General features: G+C 39.7%; 1 protein-coding gene across 4 annotated transcripts in view; it reads right to left on the bottom strand.

The window, feature by feature from the left end:
• DOCK5 (dedicator of cytokinesis 5) overlaps positions 1 to 19,580 on the bottom strand; it is a 121,700-nt gene that overhangs the window by 28,746 nt on the left and 73,374 nt on the right. For all 4 annotated transcript variants that reach the window (XM_013200957.3, XM_048045713.2, XM_013200958.3 and 1 more), the window contains 20 exons: positions 19,384 to 19,509; positions 18,726 to 18,850; positions 18,097 to 18,195; positions 17,889 to 17,961; positions 16,907 to 17,010; positions 16,031 to 16,223; positions 15,056 to 15,153; positions 14,056 to 14,145; positions 13,007 to 13,107; positions 11,733 to 11,867; positions 10,621 to 10,732; positions 9,354 to 9,424; positions 8,316 to 8,422; positions 7,743 to 7,879; positions 6,960 to 7,055; positions 5,947 to 6,045; positions 3,013 to 3,107; positions 2,153 to 2,231; positions 1,514 to 1,614; positions 277 to 335 (listed from right to left, as the gene is read on the bottom strand). In XM_013200957.3, coding sequence (XP_013056411.3) covers positions 277 to 335; positions 1,514 to 1,614; positions 2,153 to 2,231; positions 3,013 to 3,107; positions 5,947 to 6,045; positions 6,960 to 7,055; positions 7,743 to 7,879; positions 8,316 to 8,422; positions 9,354 to 9,424; positions 10,621 to 10,732; positions 11,733 to 11,867; positions 13,007 to 13,107; positions 14,056 to 14,145; positions 15,056 to 15,153; positions 16,031 to 16,223; positions 16,907 to 17,010; positions 17,889 to 17,961; positions 18,097 to 18,195; positions 18,726 to 18,850; positions 19,384 to 19,509 — 2,100 coding nt within the window. The remainder of the gene's footprint in view (positions 1 to 276; positions 336 to 1,513; positions 1,615 to 2,152; positions 2,232 to 3,012; positions 3,108 to 5,946; positions 6,046 to 6,959; positions 7,056 to 7,742; positions 7,880 to 8,315; positions 8,423 to 9,353; positions 9,425 to 10,620; positions 10,733 to 11,732; positions 11,868 to 13,006; positions 13,108 to 14,055; positions 14,146 to 15,055; positions 15,154 to 16,030; positions 16,224 to 16,906; positions 17,011 to 17,888; positions 17,962 to 18,096; positions 18,196 to 18,725; positions 18,851 to 19,383; positions 19,510 to 19,580) is intronic.

Genomic DNA, 19,580 nt, shown 5'->3' with positions numbered 1-19,580 from the left:
GCATGTTGCAAATCAAAGGCTCCCTGGAAAATTCTATTCTTGGCATTCATATGGTAGAACTTCCTCTATAAGGAATCTCTAAGAGATCATCTCATCATCTGACATGAAAGAAGATCAGCTTTTGAAGGTTATTTACTGAAAAAGGGAAAGAAATTTTGTACTCTTGAACAGCTGAACCTACGTGTATTTCCCCACGTTAAATGCGAACAGCTTATATAAAGAAATAATTAGAAGTCCAGCTTAACAGCTTGAATAAATTCTTTAGCTGAAACTCACCCAAATTATACCACATATCCCTTATTTTGAAGCCAATTTCTTTCCTCATGTCCCCATACCTAGAAAGAAGTATTAGAAAGAAAAAGATGAAGGCGGCTTATTCACTGATGTTACCCTTGCAACGCTGAAGAAATTTAACAGCAAAAGCACAGAAGCTGTTATCTTCTCATTAAAAAAAAACACAACAAACCACCACACAAACCTGAATATGCTGGGTAATGATACCAAGGGGTCTTACAGGCTATATTCCCTACTAAGCATCTACGAAGAAGTTCCTCAATATCACACACTTTCCTGTTAAGGGTAGCTAAGATGTTCAATTTGTCTTTTTTCTTCATCGCCCTGCCCACCATCGATGCTCAATGCTCAGAGGAAGAGAGCAGCCATGTGCCATTCTGGCAGAAGACTGCAGACTCCCAGAGGGCAGAAAAAAACTGCAGCCCTGCTGCTCAACACAATTCTAGCCCAAATTTTGTTGCATTTCATGCTTTCCCCTAAAGCTTCAACTGCTGATGTTGTGAGAATGGAGGAATGTTTAATTACCAGGGCATTACCATTTATTGGTAAGGATTAATTACCAATAAAGCCCTTATCATTGCAGAAACAGGACAGCAAACATTAACTATGCATGCCCTCACAAAATTCTATGTCAAGATCTACAAATGTATGTAGGCACATGATAACAGCTAAATGCAGAAGTAAAAGCTGCTCCATCTCACTGTGAATTTGGCCAAGTTCCTACAAATTACACATTCCCCAACAAGTTACTACCATTTGTTGCACTTTATACACAGGCATTAAGCTCATTTTACTACTTCTGAAATGGTTAAGGACTCTGAAGTGCTCTGGGTTTTAAAACCAAAAAACTAAAGACTTGGGACTAAAAGGTTGCAGGGCTTTTAGGATCCTTGCTTACCAAACTCATACAATGGCTGAGAAACTGCATAAAGTATTGCTCTGGCAACTGTGGCAAACCTTCTGTTGCAGACCTTATAGTGGAAAAAATATTTTGGCAAGATGCTTAAGTTCAGCTCAGGACCTGTGTATCAAGACTTAGACATCTGTAGTTTCAAAGGTCTGACGTGTGCTTGTCACCCCTCCTCCCTTCATCATCATTCATTAAGCAAGCACTTCCATGGCATGTTTCGTCTCATTCTAAGACTGTACAGGGTATGTCTGCTAAAGTACAAATGAAGCTTCTTAAAAATAAAAAGGTCTGGCAATTTTTTGAACTTACTTCTTGATAATTTTGTTGCGTTTGGCTTGCGAGAAGGTCTCCAGCTGGAGGGATTCATGAGTGAGAAAGGCCACTGCCAAATGGAAATAGTTATTCCAGAGCTGTGGAAGAGAAACAAGTCCAAAATAGGAGAAGACAAAGGAAAAGCAACAACCAGCACAACAGAGCTGCGCAGTCCCAAATGCTGCAGTCTCACGGATAAGTGTTAATGAGAAGTGTACCAACAGTAAGCATGGAAGCATAGATGAGCCTCTCAGCCACAGCAGGCAAGCCAGTAGCATACAGCAACTCAGAATTCCTCCCTCTTTTTGCCTTGGACTTTCCAGCCTAAGGAAGTGACAATAGGTTCCCCACCCACAGTGTTTTGTTCTCAACTAGTCACGCTCAAGTCAACTTTGGCCAGAAGGCCATTCAGCTCAACTTTGTAAAGACTGCAGCAGTTGCTTTGCTGTACTAACCACAGTCCTGGAATTCAGAGCTGCTTTGCATTCAGCTGCTTTTCTGCAAAGACTCTACAGATGTGTTTCACTGGCATGCTCCATATCAACAAGTCTGGTAACTGGGGGATTTGCTTGCTCTTCAGGCCTTTCAGGAAACACCGAGGTCCAAAAGAAAATCCAGAAACAATGGAACTATTACCTGGAGTTCAAAATTTGCTTGATCCAGAAAGAAACGGTTGAGTACAGAAGTAAATTGGTTCACTGCCCGGAGGAAAACCCTGGAAGAGGTAAAAACATCAAATAAATGTGGCTCTAGGAAGGAAAAAGAAACAAACAAAACCAAAAACACAACACTGCAGTTCTGGGTTTATGACATAAGCTCAGGAAACAAGAACAGATGTTCCCAAATGAGATTTGGGACAGTAAAGGGACATTCAGGAAAAGTCATTTGCCTGTTTCTAAGGAAAAGAAACCTTGACTGGAAGCAGATGATAAAAAAATAAACAAATATATTTTAAGTCAGTCTCTGTGAGCATGCAGTGTTGTTCCAGATAGTAGCTCCTCCTAAGTTTAGCCTATTCTCACCACCAAAGCATTCAAATAACTTGCCACTTCCATGTCCTTCTCCATTAAGGCACCCATATGACAACTCCACATCAGAGGACAGAAATGAACCTGGGTAATTCTAGTTTACAGGCCAGCACGCTTTCATCCACTACACATTTATGTTTGTGAGCTGATTCCCCCAGATTTGAAACCAAAAGGGCTTCCCTGATTTATCTTGCACTCTCCAATGGATAAACAAATAACTGGTCGGAAGAAAACATGGTTTTGATTGTGTGCCTTTGGGCAGGAGAAGAAAGATTTTCAGTTCCATTAATAGAAATGGCCAGGCACTAGAATTTACCAAACTCTAACTGAAATTACCCTGAATCTGTAAAAGAAAATAAGCTTATATAACTCCAGTGATTTGCGAGCCTGCCAGGGTGAACCACCCTCCTTTCCGAGCCAAAAAGACTCCAAAGCAGTAACAAGACTAAAATAGCAGCAACTATTTACCTGCTCTGCATCATATTCATGACCATCCAGTCAGCTGCATAGACATTTTTTCCAATCAGATCTTTAAACATTATGAAAGTTTCCATCAGGAAATCCTGTCAGAGAAAGTAAAAACCACAAGTTGAACAGCATAATCTTCTTATCCGCATGAAAATGTAGGGAAATGCAAGTATCTGCAATTGCATCGATTAACTACTACATCGATTAGCGATCAATACAGAGCACCTCCTAAGAAGCATCTCTTACTGCAGGAGTATATTCCAATAACTAAATTATTTCTGACATCTCATCCATTCAATTCCAGAAGGAGAAATAACTCCACAGAACATGTTGATCTGTTTAATTAAATCTACCTTTACTGTTTCAAATTAAGCTATGTTGTAAGGAGTTCTGGTGCACAAGATGGATGAAGAACCAAAATCAATATTCAAGCACTTTCCAAATGCCTGAGTGACGACAGTGTAACAGCCCTAGGCAGTACCTTCTACAAAGATGGAAATCTAGAACATATTTTTCACTTCCTCAACTATTTAAGCCTTTTCTAGTTTAGTTTAAGAAGTATTTTTACAAAGAGGCAGCAAACATGGCTTCAGACACATGGTTTAGAATATTATCATAAAAAAGACACTTTCTGTGTGAGTGCCAAACTGCCCCAAACAAAGCTAGCACACCTGAAGACTTTGGCAAGACAAGGTTGAATTGCAGGATAAGAAAAAGAAAAAGAAGAGACGAGTGAAAGAAGGTATCAATAATATTGATCTCTCCACACTGTGGTCTCTGCAGATATAAATGCTAACCTCTGAGCATTTAAATAGACTGTTCTCTGCAAAGACAGCACATTAGCATTCAGAAATGAGAGGGATACAAAGAAGGTCACATGAGAAATCACCACCTTACAAAGCTCACCAGCAAAAAAAAATCTGTTAAGCTGAACAGCTTGCTCTAAAAAATTGGCATGCAACACTAATGTGGAAAGAGAAATGGGCATTTGGTGCTGCCTCAGTAAAAATCCTTTAGGCATTATTAAATCAGAGCTTGACCGAAAAGTTTGGACTTGACAAGGGGCACCTTGAAGATAAGAATTAGCTTGTAACAGTGTTAAACCAACCAAGTAATGATGCTATGCCAGGGCTGAAAATACCAAAGCTAATAAAAAACAACAATAAAGAATAAAAATAGATAAAAATAATTATTGCAATAAAACAAAATGCAGCTTTCTGTTGGTATGAGTAACTCCTACACCACCACAAACATAGGCTTGCTTCTGTAGATTAGGGGATAAGAATTAGATTATAAATTGGATTTTGGATCAGTATCTCTTTAAATGATATTCGTAGTTTTAATGATTTCACAAACTCACTCTCTTGGTATGCCTCTATGCAGAAGCTGTTCCTGTTCACACACAGGAACATAAAAGAAATAATCTATTTGAGTCAGAAGATGCAGAGCTAAAAGGGCAAATCAAGAGACATCTTCAACTTGTAAACTTCAGACTGAGCTCAGTTTGCATTACAATAAAGCTTTAAAGCCCCTGCTTAACCTCACCTTGACCTTAAGTAACAATGGTCTCCTACCAGCTCAACTGCTCTTCAGGAAAGAGAAAGATTTCTGAACTGAGGCTCCCTCAACACAAAATTAGTTTCAATCCTGCCTTCAATCCACCTTTGTCTGAAATCCATCAGAGCTGTCTTCCTCGTACTCTTCATCCTCAGACACAGGATTTCTACACAACCCTGCTGAAAACCTTTTCGCTCATTCATTTAATGAACAATAGCAATATACCTGGATCTACTTGAGTTTTGTTTTCTGAGTCCTCCACAAAAAAAATAATTATTATTTGTATAATATAAAAAGCATTTCTAAAAGGAGATGCTGAATGATCTCTGTAGACTATCCAACTGAGGGGCCTTTTAGATGCAGAAGTGACAGAAATGTGCATGTCCTGTAGGTGGCTATGTTGCTCAGCAGATGGTGAGCGATTCCAACTGCACAAGGAACCAGAGGGATGACCTTGCCATCCAAAATGAATTACAAACATTTTCTTTTGGTTTTTCATCTAGCTTCTACATGAAGAACACAACTCCAGGCTCTTCCCCAGCCAGTTTTTAAATAAGCAAGCACTTTAAGTTGCAAAACTAGGAGCACGAGGACAGAAAACCAGAACAGCTGCTGTGTCCTGCTTCAGAGATGTTCATAAATATTGGGTTTGGTTCTGACTTTTTCTAGGACGTTTTAGGGACAAATCTGGACAGGACAGTTTGTTCTAAGTGCCTCAAAAAAAAAAAAAAAGAATTGTACACAGTTTTTAACACGGAGAAAACTATTTGCATTGCTGTCCACTTAAGCAAGCAAAACATTTTGGATTGAATGTGAATTCAGTATTTGGGTTTTGGCTATTATCCTGTGAGACTTCATTAATAGATGTCTTCCCTGTTTTCAGAAATGAATATATATATTTATGTTCAAATTTGCTATCTTTTCTTTGCCTTAAATACATTTTAAAGCTTTCCAACTCTAAATTAATCTAGGGGTGGAAGGATGGTGGTGAACTAGAAAGAAGGAAATAAAGAGAACATGACCACAAAGAGACACAGGGAGAGCATGGAGGAAGGGGAACACTTATCCTTTTCATCTACATTCACTCTTTTGGTTCCAGACCTTTTACTTGCACAGACTTCAATAGTCATTAAACATTTTAACTCATGCTACAAATACTAATCTCAGGCTCCACAGAGTCAGCAACTTCCACTGTCCATACCCAGCAGGGGTGATGCGAACATATCCCCAGTGGCTGCGGCATTAGGTACACATAAGTAATTGCTGATGAATGCAGTATAGTCAGTCCAAACTGAATACAGTAACTTGAAATGACCTTTCAGAAGCAGAAAATAATTCTTTATGGACTGAGATAATCCCCCAGCCAGGCTGACTTACAATAATGTCCTGCCTGGTTTTGAAAGTATTGATGTAATGGTTGTAATGGAAATCATCCATCTGCCTCAGGATGGCTGTCATGCAGGCCACAAAAATACCCTAGAACATGAAAAACAAGACATACCATTATTTTTCTGTATTAAGCACTATAAGCTTAAAGTGTGACCTGTGCCTTCAGGTTCCACCTAATCAAATAGTACCAATCACAATCCTGCTGATCGTTCCTGACATTGTTCTGTGTGGCTGTTTTCTCCTCTACCCCAAACCAGTTAAGACTTCCTAAATGTCAAGTATGAGGTCTGGGTCTATCTGTTTCCCCAGAGATCACAATTTGGAAGAAAAACATATCCTCTAAACAGCAGAAGGAATGAATATACGAACATATGTAATTTTATACATATATATTATATATATAGAAATACATACGCCACTACATTTTTAGATTTAATATGTCCAACTATATATTTCTCATGTGTGACATATTGGCAATAGTAGACTTGACCTTAAAGCTGTTAAAAATAAGACACTGCTATCCATGCTCAGCCCCTTATTTTTCCATCTTTCTGTACACTAAGTATAGTGCAAATTACAATATACAAACTTTCTTACACCTTCTAAGATGCCACACAGTAGTCAGCATTGCCAATCAGAGATGTCTGATCCTTCAGCATTTAATCCTATTCAGTGAAGGTGGCAAAAGAGTATTTTCTTCTCAGCAGAGATTCCTTGTGTATTAGAAATGGGCTGAAACCAAATCCTCTGTGCACAGGGGCCCAAAGGAACTTGAAATCACAGCCACCTGTGACTCAGTTAAAATTGCTGTTAAAATAGAACAATTTGTATCCTAATACCAGCTCCCAGAAAGCCACCCAAAGCCATGTTGTAGTGGCACAGAAGTGCTGCAGGAAGTGGAAAGATGATTTCATAAACCACTCTACACACTGAAATCTCCCAGGAGAATTCCGCTACAACAAAGGGTGAGGTAGTAAGGGAAGCAAGTAAATGGCTCTCACAATGTGTGGAGACTGCCTGCTCATTCCGATCACCGTGCGGTTTATTCTCCTTAGCAGCCGTTCCATGATCAGCTGGATGTGGACAGCAGTCGGCCCCTGGGGGATTTAATAAGGAAAATTTGAGACAATTCTTGATGTATACTATTCGATAGAGAGCTCCTTGAGCGGGAGGACTGCCCTGACAGTGGTTAATTGTTATCTGAAGATGCAAAAAAGACTACTTACTACACAACAGCAGTTGATTCAAATACTGCAGGTAGATACTTGGTGAAGAGGTGGCAAAATTCATTTGTACCAGTTTCACTTGTTCATGCTGGCATAGCTGAACTGAACCGGGCAATGTGATTTGACATTTGTTCCCCGAACAATTCTTCAGTTCAAATTATTCTTTCCAAGGCACCTTGGAATCAATTTCCGTGACTAATGTGGCAAATAACTGTACTCCCCTAACTGAATAATGACTGTTGCCCTTACTTCAACCAGAAACCCAATAGTTAGATGGCTTGCTCCAAATAATTCAACAAGTCACCAGAGTAGCTGGGAATAGCATTTTGGTTCCTAGAAGGGAAAGAAATTTTTCTTTGTACTATAGTGACAGCCACCAATTCAATCTTTGCATAGCCCCTTTTCATTCAAACGCAGCTACTTTATGTCCAAAGAGACTGAAAACAAAATACAGAGCAATACAATATAAGCTGAGAACAGTCCTTCACCCTAACTTAAAAAAAAAAAAAAAAAAAAGTATTAACCTTAATTTGCACCCTTGACAATTCACGAACTCACCACATCTTTCCGATCCAGAACTTCCAGAACACTGCTAAGGAGCTGTGAGCAGGCCTCATGGTCAGGCTTGTTTGAATTGTCATCCAGCTGGCCACTTAGCTGGTCTATTAGTAGAGGCAGGAGAGCATCTCTGCATTCTGAAAATGAAACAGCACCGTATCTTGCTCTCAAAGTCCTTCAGCATTCAGTATACATGGGTACCACACTGTAGCTTTCTGCTCTTAACTTTTATCTTGGACACAAAAACATTTACCTAAATCCACCTGAGTTACCACTGGCAAACTAGAAGAGACAAATAACCTGTAATGATATGCATTACAGCAAGCAGATCACTCTCCTCTTGTCCCTTTCTAGATTAACATACTCAATCAGGATCCTACTTTTGTAACAACAGCAAAGTTTCAGATGTTCGCTTTTGGAGCCACTATTGGCAAGGAATATTTCTAAAGATGGATTTAGTTGTAGACTACCATTGATGGCTGATTTAAATGACATGTAAACTTGAAAGACATTTTTTGTTGGTAAAGGTGCATGGCTCCATGGAGAAACCAGAGGTTTCAATGTGCTACTTACCCGACTGTTTAAACAGATCACTCTCGACTATCTTGGTCATGCAGTTTAGCTTCTGTCGAACTAACTGGTTGTCAGGAATACTTTGGATAAACTTGCTGAAGAGGACACTAGCGTGCAAACCACAAAGTAAGCAGATGGTCAGCATTTTCACCCAATGTGATTCCACCTACCCTTACACTGTCCTGCACCTGGGCAAGTCAAGCAGTTGTCACTGTGTTGACATGTCACCTGCAAGCAGTCTCCAGGTAAATTACTACAGAGCTTTAACTTAACTCATTTTCAAGAAAGGTAGCACAGGGCTCTCAGTCAAGCTGAACAGGGTTAAGCCTCTCGATAAGAAGCTTGCATCCCAAGATATAACAGATATGCCACAAAAGCTTATAAATAGGAATACCATATGCCCTTCATTGCCAGCATAATCATACTCATACAAAATGAAAGCACAATTTTGCACTGCTGAAGCCTGAGACACTGCTAAGTACAATGGCAAGAGCATTTTCTTCCAGATGCCCCTTTCATCAAGAGTGATGACTCATTTTAATCTTATACTTCATTAAATTAAATCCCATGTACATTTGCTGTCTGTCTACTGTTTACGAGCAAATTATTAGTGTCAGAACAAGGAGGCATGAAAGGGAGGTTCTGGGTAAAGCTATGAATATTGAAGAACAGAAATCCACAGTGTTGTGAATTTCTTGAATAAATACAACTTTTGTTTTCTGTTTTGTCACATATTTCATTCTACCTCAGAAGCAATCATTAAGAATTGGTGGAAACTTCCATGGCATTTCCTCACATGGTTCTCCAGTCCTCAAATTTTGGTTTCAAACAAAAGTTCCTAAGAAAGAGCAGTTGAACCGCGTAGACTCCTTTGAACTAAACTGACTTCCTCTAAAGCCCTGCAAGGAGCTTCCTAAAAAATCATGCAGTATGTGCATTATCATGTCATAGTCACAGCTGCTGTTTATAGGAACATTTCCCAAATTTTCCAAATAGATGAACTGAGTTTGGAGGACAAACAAACTTAATAATGGTTACCTGAGCTCAACAGGGTCAAATACTAGTTTGACATCATTTATGATGCTTGGCAAATACTTTAAAGCTGCACCCTGCAAGAAAAAAATAAAAAATTAAAAAGACAAAGCACACACGGAGACTGAGTTAGATTAAGTTAGATTAGCTCGTTCATTCTGAAAGCCAGTTCATTCACAACCTCAACAATGCCCATGGTTCACATGGCAAATCTAGCTTTGGCAAGAGCAAATATGTGGACACCTGCAGAGAACTGGCTTAAGATCAAATTATGCACCCGAAGAGCCTCCAGCAACCACACATCTGCAGTGCAGAGCAGAAAAGGTAAAGGAGGAAGGATCTGTAGCCAAGTTGTACAGTTTTTGCAAACATCCTGCAGTTTCAGTGATTAAGCTCCTCATAGCCTGACATGAAAAGCACTATGTAAATTGACTCAGTGTTCTGTTTACTTTAGCATGTCCACATACACAGGAATACATTATCTAGGTCCTAGTGTGGCATTTACATGTGTAGCATCCAGGCACCTGGGTGCAACAGCAACTAAAGGTCTCTTGGTGAAGTTCCATTGCTGCTGCCAGCTGGAACTCTGATTACACAAGAATCAAAGTTGGGCTTCAAATGACTCAAATGCTAATTAAAAGTTTAGAATTAATCTTTCCTTCGAGCAGAGAAAGGCACGCTGGTTACAAGGACTATGAAGAAAACAATCTAAAGGCCTCATCACTTCCATCAATTTAGCCAGCCTTATTGCATGGTTGCTCTATTCCTTCCAAGAGCCCAAACACAAGGTTCATAATCCAGTTGACACCAGAAAGTCAAGCACGTGTAAGATCTAATATACGTTTAGGAACTGTCTGCTTCTTCAGCACTTTCATTCCCAGCATATGTTGATTTCTGCAGTGATCTAGCATTTCCATCTCCATTACCCACAAGCTCGGTGGTACTGGTTGAAGCATCTTCCACACCGTACTATATTCTATCTTGGTTGCTTGTTAGTTTTCATCCTAGCAGTTGCTGCAGGGTTTTCAGCAAAGCCACAGTTTTTGAATGTACAGAAAGCTCTCATCTTTATTTGATTAACTTTGCAGTTTAGATATTCCTTTAGATATTCCTTTCTTACATTCCATTCACTAAAACAGACATTCAGAGGATTCTGGTGTGACTCATCTGAATGGGTTTATGCACCTCAAAGCTTGTCCTTTCTTCTGCCTTCCCCCAGCTCTATCAGATGATCTCATAAAAGATAATACCTCTCCTCGCAAATCATGCATACCTTAATCTTGACAGCCTCCTCTAAAGGACGGTCCATGAGGACGTTGAAGGAGAGGAACAGCTTGCGTATCGTATCATTAAATTCATCCCCTTCTTCACTTTTCCCATAAAACCTACAAAAAACAGAAAGTGCTAGTTATATACATAAATCTAGGCTAATAGTGTCACAGTGTTTGAAACATAACTTTATCCTTTGGAAGAACCTCTCACATCAGTCTCCTTCCACAAAAAAATGAGTGCAAAAACGGCATTGAGGATTCTGCAGTTACTACAGTAGTAATTTCCTGATTAAACTTGTTACAAGGGAAAAGCTGTATTTTTCTAACTGCCATTGCCTCACAATTTGCTTGGGTTCCAAGAATCAAATAGCTCATTTCTGTCTTAAACAAAAAGACTTTCAACGCAGCCTACAAATCCTACTGATGACAACCAAATCAGAAAAGACTCCAGTTTATTCTTTGTCAATTGTGCCACAATGAACATGTGAAAAGGGTTCCAAACCTTCACTGTAAATTCTTCAAAATATGTTTTAAGACTACGGTAAAAGCACTGTCATTGACCACATCCTACACAATGTGTACCCCTCAATCACCTCACCTCCTAAGCAACAGTGTGTGCCTTTGCTTGCTGCAAGAAAATCAGGGAAAAGGTGAAAAGACACTGCATGCAATATGTGTACCTTTTTCTTTTTTTTTTTTTTTTAAAGGGAATCTATGCAGGGCCTTCTCTGACACCACTAAATTATTTTTGCACATTATATATAACACATCTTGAAGAGTCCTTCAAAATGCAGAAGCTCCTTAAAATGAGGAAGTCATTCCACGCTTCATTTTTTTAAATTAAATAATAGGTTCTTTTCAAGTACTACCATACGCTGCCTTTAGCATGCCATAGATAACTACAAGGAATATCCTCTTCAAATTATTTATTTCAATTTTTACTCAATTTATTTTTTTTGAGCTGTAGACGAAGAGTAGAAAGACACTCTTCTTTACAACTCAAGAGGTTTACAACTCCTGAGGACATGCTGAAGAATATCCTCTCTGGTGGTATTAACTGGAAGCCCTGGCTTACAAAAGAGACGTAATAAAGTTGGCAATGACAAAGCCTCACCTCAGGTGCAATATTCGCGACTGAACAATGAACCGGAATAGGTACTTCAAGGCTTTCAGAGCAGCAAACAGCAATTCTGTCTTGCTGGAGTCATCGGCATTTCCCACATAGCAGTTCAGTACTTTAGTGAGTTTCCTTTGGAAAAACAAAAAGGGGAATAAAGACACAGTTAAGTATTTGTGTATGCCCAGCTTCCCTATTCCACAGAGGAACTATAATTAATGATTACATAACGAACAGCAGTTCCTCTTCACAGCCTATTTTCTACTGAAGCTTTTGGCTCCTTGGGGTGCCAGACTTTTATAACCAGTCCATGAATTTTCAGAAAACTAGCCTGAACCGTGGCTGCCAAGTTTGTCTACAAATTCCAGCTCCTTGACTTGTTCCTTTTTCCCTACAAGGAAGGGTTCAGGAATCTGGAAAACCCATTACTACTTAAATTGCTTAAATCTAAGCAAATGACAACCTATGTGAGAGTTTCAATATATAGAGTGCAATCAGCATGTTTAAGCGCCGTAACAACATTTAGCCCTTCTCTGAAGCCTGTGGCCACCTCAACCTGCCTGGCTGCAGGCAGTGCGGGCAAATGCCTTTCTTATCTCTGCCACCATCAACCACAAAGTCACTCGTGTCATTTCAGCTGCGTGGTTCTGCTTCTGCTCCCCATGACCCCATTCAAACATACCACGAAGTTTGCAGCAGAGAATACACAGGATAAGTCAAACTGTCTTCTGCTCAAAGTACTTTGAGGGGGGGTTGCAAGGACCAAGGCAGACAATGGCAGGACAAAGCAGTTCCATCAAGCAGCAATACCTATTAGACCAGGTTTCTACTGAATTTGTATTCCTTGATCAAATTTTCCCTCCCTACAATGACTTACTGTATTTTCCATACACATTGACTGTATTAAACTTGGTTTTGATAGTAAAGCAGGCTGAAAAACACAAAGACCCTTTGAGAACACACACAAAATAATAAAAATAAAAATAGACAGAGGACTAAAGGTCAAAAGAGAGTCTGAATCACATGTCCTGATGTAGCGTTTTCCATGATAGTGATGTCTTTCCCCTGCAGAAAAAAATCTGATAATAGAAACTTTTTACAAGGTAAAAAGGACAATTACAGAGTTTCTTTCTCTCCTGAAAGCAGAGAAGAATAGGGACAAACCCAGTCATCTGGTCTATGCTGCTTTGATCACATTAGTGTCATTTACTGAAAGTATCCAAGACGCTGCCTGAGTGACAGCCTGTGGGTTTGTGGTTACCAATACTTACATGTATGCCAGGGTTGCACTGAAGTGCTTGTAAATGTAAGTTTCAAGTACAGGGTTGAAATGCTGGAACTTGATGTCTCCGATTAAAGAAATAATAAATACCTGCCAAAATTCAAAAGGAGACAAATGTACAGAGCTGCACAACCTTTAACTAACTGCATCACAACTTAGTCTCTAATCAAGTAATTTATTTTGTTTGATCATAGTTTTTCTTTGTTTTTCTATTAACATTAATACTACACATACAATACTACACATACAATACTACACACTACAAAATATACACATTAATACTACTACATTAATACTACATTAATTAACATTAATACTACACATGAACAACTCACATTGTTCACTTTCTGACTAAATACTGGTACGTGTGTGTGTGACCACATCACTTCTCAGAGGGAAGGCAGGTCACATCAGCATTTAGATAGGAAATCTTAGGGCTAAGGGCAGGTACTCCGTGAAGCAGTCATTATATGACAGTCATAGCACAGGATTAAATAGGCACAGAGCTGCTGAAGGCTGTTTTTCAAAGCTAATAAATGATTCTTTTCAGGCTGGAACTTCTCAGTCCTGCTACTACAATGACACGTTAGAGCTAGGACATTCTGTCCCCCTTTGGTCACTAGCCCCAACCAATGTCAGCTGGATACATCTGGCTTCACTTTTCTTCCTGAACTGTCAACTTGTTGATCAGCGCCAAGTACACAAGTTTGTTACTGCACACCAAAGCCACTGCCTTTCACACTCATATGAAACAGCCTCTCCAAGTATCCTGAAAGTTTCCTGTGAAGTCTTTTACTCATTTATTATTATCCTTCTAGAAAGTTTCATAACAGAATTCATCCTTAATGCATTAAGTACTGGGTTAGGATTTAGGGTGTGTAGGCTCTATCCCACCACTGTGACTCCAAACAAGTCACTTCTCTTTTAAGCTCTTTGGAGTGAAATACCAGTCATCCACCCAAGGGAGGAATCATGAATAGACTGAAAATGTGGCCAGAAAACAAACACACAAAATTCACCAAAAAAAAAGTCACTCACCAGTGCATCAAACACAAGGAAGTCATAGGTTTCATTTTCTGACATTTCCATCATTATGTTGAAAAGTGCATCAAGGGTGTCTTGCAAAAACTAGAGGAAAAAATAGTAAAAGGGTAAGAAAAGAGTATTACTTCTGTAACCTTGCACAAGAGTCTGTTCTTTTGGATCATTTTTCCCTCTCCAGCCTAGCTCAGTCGAACTGTAAAAGTTGTACACAAAAGAACACTGAAAAAGGGATCTTAGTCCTGTGTTCATTCACATGCTGTTCGTGATGATCATGCTATTATCCCTACTAGCAGGAGAAAGGGGGACTTTTTCTTATCAGCTTTGATTGTCCCCACTTTCTTTTCTGTTCTACTGCCTTTTTATCTAGCCTGTCATGCAAGAGCAAAGGTCCATGCTGCTGAATACAGCTTGCACTAGGCCAAATCCATGTAGCTGCACTTTGCACTGGGCCAAATCAACCCTAATTACAAAATGTCATGCTGTAGTACAGCGTATGGAGACTGGTTTGCAATGACACAGCACTTCAGTTGCTCAGCAATTAAAACAGGCAAAGCCGTGACCTTGCATAATCCCAAAAGATCCACACTGAGAACCACAGGAAACCTCACCTCCTAACTCCCTCAGGTCATTTTCTCTGGTGCTTCCCCACCTATTCCCCACTCTGACTACAGGGTCTTTGAGCCTTTTCTGCATTCTGTTCCTACATCCACAGCAGGTCCCCATTCACAAAGGCAGAGCAGAGCCACTACTGGAAATTAACAGCTAGGCTTTGCATGTACCTTCTCTTTTGCAAGATCACATGGGAAAATAAAGTCACCACCATCTCCTTGATTCTCTTAACATTTAACTTCTGTAATTCTGCTGAATTCCACTAATGAGAGCTCTTGGGACAAAGAATACATTTTTGTTCTGCTGTTACTCAGCAGCTAGAAAAAACAGCTATCTTAGCATACAGAGAGAACTTTTGGGTACAACGCAATATACCTTTGCATACCTTTACAATTTCTCCTCCTTCCACCTCCATGAGCTTCCTTAGGTTGTGGGCTATGTTCTGAGAGTTGGAACGCCAGTTCAGCAAACCCAGCAGGTCAACTAGCAAGGGCAGAACATCAGCAATTACAAACAGATTACAACAACGCAGCTGACTTAATGGCTGCAGAACAATACAGAAAAAGTACTAGAGGTTATTTTTAGAATCAGCTTATAAGGAAAACTCACACTGATGTACAGAACATTACCTTGAGGTGGCTCTTCTGTCTTGGCAAGAGAGTTAGTTTTGCTATTAATGGAAAACCTTGGCGTAATTTGATAACATAAGGCATTTGGCAAACAATTTTGCAGGCTTCTCATTCACTCAAGAGAAGATCCATCAAGCTAGGGCATTTATTAGAGTGTATGACTTTTCTTACTAATGCTCTGTGTTTGCTCTAGAGCAGCAACTAGACAATGAGATTCAGATTCGGCCCGCTTGCACACGGATGTATCAGTATGGCATTTAGCTTAAGCAAACTGGCGTGGCTCAGACTACAAGCAGAACAGCTCTTGCCCATCTTCCAGCAGCTACACATGTACACCTTGATGGAGTCACAGCTGGTGCCTCTTTCCCAAAGTCAGAGAGTATATTATACCAAGAGCCTCCCCTAACTGTGCTAGCTTCCTTAACTCATTTCAATCTCACAACACGTACCAGCACGTACTGTATCGATTCACATATGTACAACAACCTTTATTTTGGCCACTTTGCATAACAGCATGCCGAAGAGATTAGTTTTAATGGCTACATTCTTGACAAGCAATAGAAAAAAGATAATTAACATTTAACAAAGGATTCTGAACCCACATTTACACTGTCACTGACAGGTACCATTTCTATACAAGCTGACAAACCCACTAGATTTAACATTGGTAGTTTAGATAAAATTAGATAAAATACAGCGTCTATTAGTATCCCAGTGGTGTCAAGACCTACCATTCTGGGTGAGTTTGGTGGAGCAGATCAAAGTGGCAATCTGGAAGCTGTCTTTTGTGCTATCTTTAGTGGGTGTGAAGTTGGCTAGATGGTGCAGATTTTTCCCTGAAGGGGCCTCCTTCTCCTCCATTTCCATTTTTGTACAAGGAAGGGTTAAATAGCATTTAGCATCTTCCATTTTCTTGTTATCACCCTGTTGGTTGACCACAAGAATGAAAAGGGTTATCTCACACGCTGAGAACACCTCATCTGACCTCTTTCTCATCTGCAGACACCTTACCGCCATACACACCTCAACGCAGTGACAGCCACAGGCGGCTTTAAGCATTTTTTCGTGCCTAGAGCTCACTTACATTGTCTGTTTGGGCTTCTAACTTTAAGGAACAGAAGCTGCCCATACACTGCCAATAAATTAAGCTCGTTTTGAGCGGCACAAGCCACAGAATTTTGGAGGTTCACCCTTCTCCCCATACACACACACACTTTGTAGCTTTCTACAGCAGTGCATTAGCTTTTTCCTTTTACTGAGATTAAAGGCACCAGGACCTTCTTCCTGTCACATACCGATCTTGTAAGGCAGGTGTTCACCAGGCCTGTTTACTGCATGCTGTCTAAGTGAATGATGTTAGAGGAAAAACGCTCTTTACAGATACGCACTAGGACGGACCAGATTTGCAGTTAGAAAACTGAGCAGTGAAAGCAGAGCTGATGGTAACTTACAAAAAAAGGTTACTCTCCTATTATCCTGGAAGAGATTATTAAAAATCTCTGCAATGATACAACAGTGTTTACACTGCTAGGAAAAAAAAAAAATCAGCCAACACAGTTGTTTTGATTAGTTAAACAAAAGTTAAGGAGTGCAAATACCCAAGCTACCTTATAAACAATCAAGTTGTGTTTGCCATCCTGGAGCGTTGTTCCATCTGCATTCATCAACTTCACAAAGCCCATGCCAAATGCTCTCTCAGACTTATCCCGAGCTGTAAACAGAAAAAAAAATCTTTATTAGTAATCATCTTATTTACGTCCATACTGTCCACAGTGCAGCTGGGTAACTACAGCAGTGTCTTTATTTAATAACATCACATGATAATGCAATGGAAGCAGCATACTTGGTGACCCACAGCAGAAAGAGCTCTCTTCCCTTCCCTTTAGCAGGTATCTGGAGTTACCCAGAAAAAAATTCCTCTCTGAAGCTTCTCTCTCCACACAATTTCAGTGGCTAGTTGTCCTGCTGGATGGACGTATATAATTATATACAGAAATTTTGATTAGGATTTTGCAAATCTATCTGTAAGCTATAGATGTGGAAGTGTGTCACTCCATCTCCCAGGTGCCTTAAGAGATTTTTTTTTTCCTTAGTCTTTCAAGGGATCACTGTAACATTATTGATCTGTTTTCACAGGGTTCTGAAGAAGTCTGATGAAATCCCTGGCTCTAAACTTTCTCATTTGCCTTTCATTTGCTTAATTAAGCTAACAGAAATCTTTCTATAAGAAGATCATTAGAGTCCTACCAAGCCCTGCACTGAATTTTGTGAAGGACTTAAAAGAAATTAAAAACAAACACCGAAAAACAAACCACACGCTGAGAAGCCAAGTACCAACAAGCATTGACAACTGTCTTCCAAAGAGGGTCATTGCTCCTTACCTAATACAAGTTTTAGACCAAAATCAGCCCCAAACCCTTTCCTAAGGCCGTGAAGTTTCAGGTTTTTTGTTTGTTTTGCTTTTGCTTCCAATAAAATCCACAGCACTGGAAATAAGTAGAAATGCAAGTGCTACACCTTTAGTGGATACTCAAAATCTCAACAAGAGCAGCAAAAATACTTCTGTCAGTCTTCTTTTCTGATACTCACATTCCTGTGATGACCGATGACGAAAAGTGAACCTTAAATGGCAACGACTGACTTCCTCTATTGCAATGGACACCTGCACATGATAATACAAAGAAAAAAATGCAGCACGAGCATTCTCTCTCTCCAGAGAGATTATGATGCACCTACTAATGTTAAGCTAGTTCCATTTTCTACACAATAGAGCAAGACTGTAAATGCACACACTTACCTTTACAGTTTCATACCAGCAAGGTTGCTTGACTTGATAATAAACAACAGACTTATATTCGGAGACACCTTCATAACCAGCACCAGGATGGATAGCTTTCTTTGGACAAAAAGACAAGGGGTATGGGGAAAAAAAGAAAATGTAAGGTCTAGAATGAAAGAAAAAAGTATCTTAGGTTGGAAATTTCAAAGCATGTAGCTGGCAGAGTTGCTCAAAATCTATGCTTCACGGTCAAGGAAACCATGTCACCACTTCGGGTGGTGAGGCACTGGAACAGGTTGCCCAGAGAAGCTGTGGATGCCCCATCCCTGGAGGTGCTCAAGATCTGGTTGGATGAGGCCCTGGGCAACCTGGTCTAGTGGGTGGCATCCCTGCCTATGGCAGGGGTTTGGAACTAGAAGATCTTGAAGGTCCCTTCCAACCCAAGGTATTCTATGATTCTTTTTTTACTCACATCTGTTATTAATGTAAAAAAAAAATAGTGACTTCAAATTTAGTCACCTATAGTATTTCTTGTTCATTATCATACAGCTCTTGCATACAGTTGAAGAATAAATAAGGTCCTGCCCAGCAGAGCTATCACCTATCGAACTGAGCAGCCTTGTTACATCTCACAAAGGCCATCATACCTCTTGGAGATTGCCATCTTCATCATGTACAGACATGGTGACTTCTACATTCTTGGGAGTCTTCTTCTTGCCTTTGTCAAACTCTCCTTGTACCAGGGTGACATAGATATCATTGCGAACATCACCTAAAATTCATAGCACTAAATGAGTTCTTTTCATTGCACGGACAATTGTAGAAGATAACATCCTAGGGTACCACATCATCCTACTCCTCTTCATAGCCTTTGCTGATACCAGTTAATTGATGACATTCAACATCACATCATCCATTGCAACATCACTGTGTCTTCACCTCAAATAATACAAAAGTACCATGTTTTCATGTAACAATTTTTAATGCTGTGAGCTCTATCCATTTAGACCAGTGAGGTGTAAATCCATTTTGAATGGATTACATAAAGCACGGTCAAAACTGTATGCAACAAAATCATCTTTTTGTCTAAATAGATATTTTCCTCCAGAGTACAAAGACTATTATTTTTCATTTGTTTCTGAAAGGAAGATTTTTCACAAAAAATAAGAGATCAGCTTGAAATTTCAAGAAAAGTGAAAACAAATTGGTTTTCAGCTAGTTTTATAATAAATCTGTTCATGGAAGAAATTCCAGAATTTCACACCTCTTTTAACCCACCGACGTATGGAGGCATTTGGGACCTACCAGGCAGAATTATCTCAGGGAATCCCATTTTGCGAGCCACAGCAGTTGATCTGTCTACAAGGTGGGAAAAATCCTTCTGAACCTGTGCTAGATCGCCAGGAAGCAGTTTCAGGGAGACCCAAAGACCTACAAAAAGAAGGGTAACGTTTACTTACTGAAAAAAATAGTATGAAAGCATGAAACTATGGTTCTTGTAC

This window comes from Anser cygnoides, chromosome 26 (genome assembly GCF_040182565.1).
Source record: "Anser cygnoides isolate HZ-2024a breed goose chromosome 26, Taihu_goose_T2T_genome, whole genome shotgun sequence".
NCBI lineage: Eukaryota > Metazoa > Chordata > Aves > Anseriformes > Anatidae > Anser > Anser cygnoides.
Note: the sequence above shows the minus strand (reverse complement) of the source record. Positions and strands in the feature narration are given on the sequence as shown.